This window comes from Microtus pennsylvanicus, chromosome X (assembly GCF_037038515.1).
Source record: "Microtus pennsylvanicus isolate mMicPen1 chromosome X, mMicPen1.hap1, whole genome shotgun sequence".
NCBI lineage: Eukaryota > Metazoa > Chordata > Mammalia > Rodentia > Cricetidae > Microtus > Microtus pennsylvanicus.
Window position 1 is genome coordinate 83,694,201 of NC_134601.1, and position 10,315 is coordinate 83,704,515.

The 10,315-nt window shown below is 39.5% G+C and overlaps 1 protein-coding gene across 1 annotated transcript; it reads left to right on the forward strand.

Annotated features, from left to right (window-relative positions):
* The first annotated feature begins 9,579 nt into the window (after nt 1-9,579).
* LOC142841409 (ferritin light chain 1-like) lies at nt 9,580-10,002 on the forward strand. The gene has a single exon (XM_075958238.1). It carries the CDS (start codon nt 9,580-9,582, stop codon nt 10,000-10,002), a length of 423 nt encoding a protein of 140 aa, XP_075814353.1.
* Nucleotides 10,003-10,315: the final 313 nt, after the last annotated feature.

Sequence of the window (10,315 nt, forward strand, 5' to 3'; positions counted from 1 at the left end):
GTCTATAGATTGAGTTCTAAAACAGCTAAAACTACACAGAGAAAACCTATCTCAAAAAAAAAAAAAAAAAGCAGAAACAAACGAACAACAACAACAAAAAACATTTAAGTATATAACAAACATAATTTGTGTAGGTAGATTTAAAATATAATTATATATGTAGTGGCACACCAGTATAAGTTATTCCCAATAATATATTATAACATAATTTATAATCATAATATGCAATGAACTTATATATTATAATACTTACTTGCTACATAATACATGTACCATTGGGTAATTACATACTATGCAATGTAAAATATAGCAGTATTACAGAAATAAATATCATACACAGCATATTAGATAGTATGCATTTTATATTTCTATACATAGAAAACCATATAATTTCTTACTTATAAGGTTATATTTTTATATTCAATCATTTTTTAAAATACATGTTTTTATAGGGCTGGGAATGTAGTTCAGATGGTAGAGTGTTTGCCTAGTATATGTGATGCTCTGGATTTTATCCCCAGCACTAGGCACGGTGGCACACACCTGCAATACCATCACTTACTAGGTAATGGCAGGAGGATCAGAAGTTTAATGTTATGCTTGACTTCAGAGCAAGTTCTGTGCCAGCCTGGGACACATGAAACTCTATTTCAAAAAAAAAAGTTTGCAAATGAAGCAACTACATTTTAAAAGGTAAGAGAGCTGAGAACCTGGCTCAGAAGTAAGAGCACCAGCTCTCTAAAATTGTTCTCTTACTGGACAGTGGTGACACACGCCTTTAATTCTGGCACTCTGGAGACAGAGGCAGGGGGATCTGTGAGTTTGAGGCCAGCCTGGTCTACAGGGTGAGTTTTTGCATAGCCAAGGCAACACAGAGAAACCCTTTCTCAAAAGCAGGGTGTCTTTTGACCTCCACTATAGCACTATAACACCATAGCGCGCACACACACACACACACAAACCAACATAAATAACAGAGGCAAAATACTGTCCTAGGAGGTCAGGCATATGGCACACAGCTGTAATCAGGACATTGAGGCTGGAATCAACACAAGTTCAAAGCCAACTAAGGCTACATAGCAACACTGTGTCTCAAAAACAAACAAGGCTGGGGATGTGAGTCAGTGGTTGGGAATTTGCCTAGCATGTATTAGCCCCTGACTTTAACCCCTAGCACCGCAAAAACAAATAACAATACCAAAAAATAGTGTCATTAGGAGTTAATGGTGAACAGTTAATTATCTGAGCCATTCATTGTAGGTTTTATTCTTTACATTTTTTCTACTATTTCAAAACTTAATATACAGTTTCAAATTCATGGTTTATTTCTAAAAACTGTCATTAAAAAAAATTTAACTTTTATCAGTGTATATCAATTTTACGTAATGATAGTTTCATTATTACTTCATACGCATACATAATATATTTCAATCAAGATCATACACACACAGAAAGACTTGAAGGTAGGAGTGGGGTGGAAGAGACAACACTGACCACCACCTCACTTCTACCTTCATGTCTTTCTGTGCGTGTATAAGACAAAAATGTCATTTCTTCAGAGCAGTATGACGCAAATGTTTCTGTAAGCTTGATCTGTTCAAAGGCATCCCAGGAAAGAAAGAAACCGCTGGGCAAAATTCACTGGAATGCATTAGAGATACTTAAAGGCAATTACTGTACAGGGAGGAAAAAATTGTTAGCATAGAACTGGCCTCTATCTCACAAATAGCAAGGACAGGAGGGACTCTCAAGAGCAAGGTAGGATTCAGCAAGGAGAGAATGACTAAGGCAAAAAGACTTGGGATAAAAGGGATCCTGACTCAAGTAAGAATACCTTTGCTGAAGGCAGGCCAGGGTGATAAGGTAAACAGGCTAGGGGAATCTTGCTGAACCAACCCAGAAGGCTTCATCTTATAACTATACTAAGAGGGGCAAGGATAAAGCCTACAAGAAAAATTTAATCAAAAAGAGAAATCAACAGAGGCGTCTAAGTAGAGACTTTGTCAACTGGTTCTTGAATGCTTTTTCTTGTTTTCCTTAAAGGAACAAAAAGTTGTTAAGATGCCAAAGCTTTCAGGTTCCTCCTTCTCTCCCAAGGAAACAAAGCAGTTTCCAGCTCAGCAGTTCTTCCCCCAAGCTGGATGCCTCTACCCTAGCAGGTGGTTTCTTGGCACTTTTGTCATGCGAAAATGGAAAGAGAACTGAAGAAGACTATATGCTAGAGGTGTGAAAAAAACATGCTAATGAAGAAAGAAAGTAAGCCAATCTACATAATAAGCAGTGAAAAGGAAAATTAATTCAGTGGCCAGGCATTTGCCTAACACCTGTGAAGCCCTGGTTCCTATCCCCAGTATCAGAAAAGCAGTTAAATAAATAGTAAATGTATAAATCAGTAGGGTGTTTATTAGTAATAAATAAAATAAAAATTAAAAACAAACAAGCAAACAAACAATAAAGAAAGATATTCCTACAAAGGTACAAGAAGCTTACAGAACACTAAATAGACTAACCCCCCCCAAAAAAAGGCCCCTCGCCACATAATAATCAAAACACTAAACATACAGAATGAAGAAAGAATATTAAGAGCTGCAAAAGGAAAAAGGTCAAGTAACATATAAAGGTAGATCTATCAGAATTACACCTGACTTTTCAGTGGAAGCAATGAAAGCCAGAGGGTCCTGGACAGATGTGCTACAGACCCTAAGAGACCACAGAAGTCAGCCCAGACTACTATGCTCAGCAAAATTTTCAATTACCACAAACAGAGAAAACAAGATATTCCCTGACAATAAGATTTAAACAATGCCTATCCACAAACCTAGCCATACACAAAGTACTAGAATAAAAACTCCAACCCAAGGAAATCAGCTACACCACAAAAATGCAGACAATAGATGATCTCACAGCAGCAAGCCCCAAAGAAGGGAAAAGCACACAGAATAACATCACCTATAACAAATCTAAAATGACAGCAACTAGCAATCACTGGTTATTAATATCACTTAATATAATTCAACTCACCTATAAAAAGACAAAGGCTAACAGATTGAATATAAAAACAGAATCCATCCTTCCTCTGCATACAAGAAATATACCTCAACCTCAGAGACTGACATCACCTCAGAGTAAAGAGTTCAGAAAAAATACACCAATCAAACAGACCTAAGAAACAAGCTGGTGTCGCTATCCTAATATCTAACAAAATAGGCTTCAAGCTAAAATCAGTCAAAAGAAACAAAGAAGGACATTTCATATTAGTAACAGGAAAAATCCAACAAGAGAAAATCTTAATACTGAATGTCTATGCCCCAAATAAAAGGGCACCCTCATATGTAAAAGAAACACTTCTAAAGCTTAAATCATACATTAAACCCCACACCCTAATAGTGGGAGACTCCAACACTCCACTCTCACTACAGGACCGGTTTACAGACAGAAACTTGACAGAGAAATAAGGGAACTAACAGGTTTTATGACTCAAATTAACTTAACAGACATCTATAGAACATTTCATTCAAACATAAAAAAATATATGTTCGGCCGGGCGATGGTGGCGCACGCCTTTAATCCCAGCACTCGGGAGGCAGAGGCAGGCGGATCTCTGTGAGATCGAGACCAGCCTGGTCTACAGAGCTAGTTCCAGGACAGGCTCCAAAGCCACAGAGAAACCCTGTCTCGAAAAACCAAAAAAAAAAATATATATATATATATATGTTCTTCTTAGCACCCCATGGAACTTTCTTAAAAATTGACCACATACTTGGTAACAAAGCAAACGTCAACAGATACAAAAAAAAATTGAAATAACCCAATATATCTTATAGGATCACCATAACTTAAAGTTAGAATTCAACAGCAATACTAATTCCAGAAAGCCTACAAACACATGGAAATTGAACAATGCTCACTGAACCACCAATGAATGGGTCAAGGAAAGAATAAAGAAATTAAAGACTTTCTAAAATTCAATAAAAATTGCTGCACAACATACCCAAACTTATGGGATACAATGAAATTAATGTTAAGAGAAAAGTTCATAGTACTAAATGCCTACATAAAGAAGCTGGAAAAATTACCACACTAGTGTGTTAACAGAATACCTGAAAGCTCTAGAACAAAAAGAAGCAAACTTACCCAGGAGGTCTAGACAGCAAGAAATAATCAAACTGAGAACTGAAATCAACAAAATAGAAACAACAACAAGAAAATACAAAGAATCAATGAGACAAAGAGTTGGCTCTTAGAGAAAAATCGACAAAATAGACAAATCTTTATCCAAACTAAACAAAAGGCAGAGAGAGCTATCCAAATTAACAAAATCAGAAATGAAAAGGTGGACAAAATAACAGGCACGAAGGAAATCCAGAGAACCACCAGGTCATATTTTGAAAACCTGCACTCCACAAAACTGGAAAACTTAAAGGAAAAGGACAATTTTCTGGATACATATACTTAACAAAATTAAATCAAGACCAGATTAGAAAATTAAATTAAATAGATCTATAACCACAAAGGAAATAAAAACAGTCTTCAAAAGTCTCCGCCCCCCAAAAAAACAGCAAGATTATTTCAGCACAGAATTCCATAAGATTTTCAAAGAAGAGCTAATATCCATACTCCCTAAATTGTTCCACACAATACAAACAGAAGGAACATTGACAAACTCTTTTTACATGGCTACAATTACCCTGATACCCAAACTACACAAAAATACTACTAAGAAAGAGAATTACAGACCAGTCTCTCTCATGAGCATTGGTGCAAAAATTCTCAATAAAATACTGGCAAACCAAATCCAAGAACACATCAGAAAAATCATCCACTATGACCAAGTAGGTTTTATCCCAGGGATGCAGGGATGGTTCAACATATGAAAATCTACCAGTGTAATCCACCATATGAACAAACTGAAAGAAAAAAACACATGATCATCTCATTAGATGCTGAAAAATTCTTTGACAAAATTCAACACCCTGTCATGATAAAAGTCTTGGAGATAATAGGGATACAAGGAACATACCTAAACATAATAAAGGCAATATACAACAAGCCAACAGCCAACATCAAACTAAATGGAGAGAAATTCAAAGCAATTCCACTGAAATCAGGAACAAAACAAGGTTTCCACTCTCCCCATATCTACTCAATATAGTACTTGAAGTTCTAACTAGAGCAATAAGACAACAAAAGAAGATCAAAAGGATACAAATCAGAAAAGAAGAAATCAAACTCTCACTAATTGCTGACAATAAGTGGCCCCAAAAATTCTACCAGGGAACTCCTACAACTCATAAATGCCTTTAGTCATGTAGCAGGATTCAAGATTAACTCAAAAAAAATTAGTAGCCCTCCTTTGTAGAGATGATAAACGGACTGAAAAAGAAATCAGAGGGGCTGGAGAGATGGCTCAGCGGTTAAGAGCATTGCCTGCTCTTCCAAAGGTCCTGAGTTCAATTCCCAGAAACCACATGGTGGCTCACAAGCATCTGGAATGAGGTCTGGTGCTCTCTTCTGGCACCAGAATATTGTATACTAAATAGATAGATAGATAGATAGATAGATAGATAGATAGATAGATAGATAGATAGATAGATAGATAGATATTTTAAAAAAAAGAAATCAGAGAAACATCATCCTCAACAACAACCACAAATAACACAAAATATATTGGGGTAATTCTAACCAAACAAGTGAAAGACCAATAAGAACTTTAAAACTTTGAAGAAATTGAAGAAGACACCAGAAAAGAGAAAGATCTCCCATGCTTTTGTGTAGGTAGAATTAACATAGTAAAAATGGCAATCTTACCAAAGCAATCCACAGATTCATTGCAATGCCCACCAAAATTCCAACAAAAATTTTCACAGACCTTAGAAGAACCATATTCAACTTCATATGGCAAAACGAAAAACCCAGGATAGCCAAAACAATCCTATATAACAAAAGAACATCTGGAGGCATCACAATCCCCGACTTCAAACTCTACTGTAGAGCTACAGTAATGAAAACAGCCTGGTATTAGCATAAAAACAGAGAGGAGGGCCAATGGAATCGAATCAAAGACCCGGATGTCAATCCAAACACCTATGAACATCTGATTTTTGACAAAGAAGCTAAAAATATAAAATGGAAAAAAAAGCATATTCAACAAATGGTGGTGGTATGATTGGATATCAACATGTAGAAGTATGCAAATAGATTCATATCTACTACCATGCACAAAACTCATATCCAAATGGATCAAAGACTTCAACATAAAACCAAACACAGTGACCCTCACAGAAGTTAAAGTGGGAAGTGCACTTGAATGTATTGGCACAGGAGATCACTTCCTAAATATAGCCTCAGTATCACAGACACTAAAAGCAACAACTAATAAATGAGACCTCCTGAGCAAAGGAAATGTTCGACAAGGCAAAACAGCAACCTACAGAATGGGAAAAGATCTTAACCAACCCCACATGGGACAGAGGACAGATCTCTGAAATATACAAAGAACTCAAGAAACTTGACGTCAAAGAACAAATAATTCAATTGAAAAAAATGGGGTATAGACCTAAACAGAGAACTCTCAACAGACGAATTTCAAATGGCTAGAAGACACTTAAGGAAATGTTCAACATCCTTAGCCATCAGAGAAAAGCAAATCAAAATAACTCTGGTATTCCATCTTAAACCTGTCAGAATGGCCAAGATCAAAAACACTGATGACAGCTTATGCTGGAGAGGATGTGGGGTAAGGGGCATGCTCCTCCATTGCTGGTGGGAGTGCAAATTGTACACCCACTTTGAAATCAATATGGTGATTTCTCAGAAAATGACAATCTACCTCAAGACCCAGCAATGCCACTGTTGGGTATATACCCAAAAGATGTTCAATCATACCAAAAAGTCATGTGCTCAACTATGTTCATAGCAGCATTATTTGCAATAGCCAGAACCTGGAAACAACCTACATGCCCCTCAACCAAAGAATGGATAAAGAAAATGTGGTATATTTACACAATGGAGCACTACACAGGGGTAAAAAATAATATCTTGAAATTTTCAGGCAAATGGATGGATCTAGAAAAAGTCATATTGAGTGAGGTAACACAGACCCAGAAAGACAAACATAATATACTCACTCTTAAGTGGCTTCTAGACATAAAACAAAGGAAAAAAAAATCAACCTATAGTCTACAACCTCAGACAACCTAGACAACCTCAGACAACCTAAACCTCAAAGAGGACCCTAAGAGAGACATACATGGATTTACATAAGAAGGGAAAAAAGGCAAGATCTCCTGAGTAAATTGGGAGCATAAGGGTCATAGGAGAGGTAGAAGGGGAGGAGGCAGAAGGGAGGGGAGTGGAAAAAATATATCGCTCAATAAAAACAATTAAAAACAAACAAACAAAATTAATGAGCAAACAAATATATAAGGAAAAAAACAAATAAAGAGAGAGCAAGAAATAGAGAGAGAGAGAGAGGGGAAGGAAGGAAGGAAGGAAGGAAGGAAGGAAGGAAGGAAGGAAGGAAGGAAGGAAGGAAAAGTATAAGGAATCTCCTTAATAGAGACATGTAGGAAGGACCACTTATTTTTCTCCTTTTCTCACTGGTGCTACGATATTTTTAAAAAATATGTCTGTTCAATGGGGATGGTCTATCGGGAACTCACCAAGGTCAGCTGGCCTGGGTCTGAAAAAGCCTGGAATAAAACCGGACTCGCTGAACATAGCAGACAATGAGGACTACTGAGAACTCAAGAACAATGGCAATGGGTTTTTGATCCTACTGCACGTACTGGCTTTGTGGGAGCCTAGGCAGTTTGGATGCTCACTTTACTAGACCTGGATGGAGGTGGGTGGTCCTTGGACTTCCCACAGGGCAGGGAACCCTGATTGCTCTTTGGGCTGACGAGGGAGGGGGACTTGACTGGGGGAGGGGGAGGGAAATGGGAGGCCGTGGCGGGGAAGAGACAGAAATCTTTAATAAATAACTAAATAAATGTCTATTGTGGTGGGTAGTGGTGGCACCCACGTTTAATTCCAGCACTGGAGAGGAAGAGGAATGCGGATCTCTGTGAGTTTGAGGCCAGCCTGGTCTACAAGAGCTAGTTCCAGGACAGGCTCCAAAGTTACAGAGAAACCCTGTCTCGAAAAACCATAACAAAATAAAATAAATATTTCTATTGTAAGTATATGAATGTTTTGCCTACAAGCATAGGTGTGTACCACATATGAGACTGGTATCTGAAGCCTGAAGGGGTATCAGATCCTTTGGGACTGGAGTTACATACAGTTGTGAGCCACCATGGATGTACTGAGACTTGAACCTGGGTCCTCTGGAAGAGCAGCAGCAAGTGCACTTAACTACTGAGTCATCTCCCCAGAATGTTTCAGCTGGAGATGTGGCTCAATTATAGAGTGCTTGCCAGTTGGCACAGACTCTGATCCCCAGATTCTCCCTGCCTTTCTCACCCCCAAAAAAGACAGAGCAAGAACGAATATTTCAAGTGAAAAGTTGGACCCATGGTTGCCAAGCAGTTTGTGGCTAAGATCAATTGCACACAAATAAAAAAAAAATGCCCAAGGGAATTGTTCACAAAGACCTGTGCTTTTTAATTTTCTCTGTAGGAAATCAAACTCAGGGCCGTGCTAGGCATGTGTGTCACTCCCACTCTATGCTGGCTAGTTTTAGTCATCTTGCCACAAGCTAGAGTCAGCAGAGAGGACAAAGCCTCTATAAGATCAGGCTGTAGGCACATAGGCATTTTCTAAATCAGTGATTAAAGAGGGAAGACCCAGCCCATTTTGGGTTGTTCCATCTCTGGGCTAGTGGTCCTAGGTTCTAAAAGAAATCAGGCAAAACAGGTCAGTGTACACAGCACTCCTCCATAGCCTCTGCCTCCAGGTTCCTGCCATGTTTGACTTCCTATCCTGACTTCCTTCAAACTTTATAGTCCTATAAAGTGGAAGTATATATAAGCCAAATAATCCCTTTCCTCCCCAATTTGTTTTTATTTGGGGGGGGGGGGTTGTTGTTGTTGTTTTTCCAAGACAGAGTTTCTCTGTATAACCACCCTAGAACTTACTCTGTAGACCAGACTGACCTCGAACTCACAGCAATCCCCACCCCTCCCCCCCACCCCCCCACACACACCTCGCCTCTGCCTCCTGAGTGCACTATCACTGCCTGCCCAATTTGCTTTTGGTCCTGGTGTTTCATCACAGCAATAGTAACCCTAACAAAGATACGCCGCTAGCCCAAATTGATTTATAAATTTCAAATTCATTAGTAGGTTTTTCCATTTTTATTCATGAGCCTGCGAGTTGGATGGCTCAGTGAAAAGAACTAGCCTAGCCCTCGGAGATCCCATGGATCTGTGTCTTGCTTCAACACTGTTTGGACAGAACAGACCCGGGCCTCCCTTTGTTAGCTTCCACTGTTCCTTATCCTCTTCAGTCGCAGCCTCTGGGACCATCTTCTTGCCTCCCTCAGCTCCTAGAACCAGCCAGCACCGTCGTCTCTTTGCATAGCCGCCAGAGTGCGTCTCAGCCATCACCGCCCAGGTTCGTCAGAATTAGTCCACCGAAATGGAGGTTGCATTAAACTGCCTGGTCAACTTGCACCTGCGGGCCTCCTACACCTACCTCTCTCTGGGCTATGATTTTGATCTGGATGACTTGGCCCTGAAGGGTGTAGGGCACTTCTTCCGCGAACTGGCCGAGGAGAAGCGTGAGGGTGCTGAGCGTCTCCTCAAGCTGCAGAATGATCTCTGTGGCCGTGCACTCTTTCAAGATGTGCAGAAGCCATCTCCAGATGAGTGGGGTAAAACCCAGGAGGCCATGGAGGCTGCCTTGACCTTGGAGAAGAACTTGAACCAGGCCCTCTTGGGTGTTCATTTCCTGGGTTCTCCTCGCACTGATCCTTATCTCTGTGAATTCTTTGAATACCACTTCCTAGATGAGGAGGTGAAGGTCATCAAGAAGATGGGTTACCACCTAACCAACCTCTGAAGGTTGACTGGGCTCCAGGCATCTCTGGACAAGTCCCTCTTTGAGCGGTTCACTCTCAAGCATGACTAGGAGGCCTCTCCTTCGAAAGGGCTCCCGCCTCTGCTCTGCCCTAGCGGCCTCAGGACCTTCACCCGAACCTCTCAAGAAGCCTCTAGGCAACTTTGTAATTCCCTGGAGCCCCTCTCAATTCTTGGATCAAGTAAAAATAAAGCCCTTTGAAGCAGCAAAAATCAAAATAATAATAATAATAATGAAACAGCAAAAAAAGAAAGGAAGGAAGGAGAGAAAAAGAAAGAAAGAAAGAAAGAAGGAA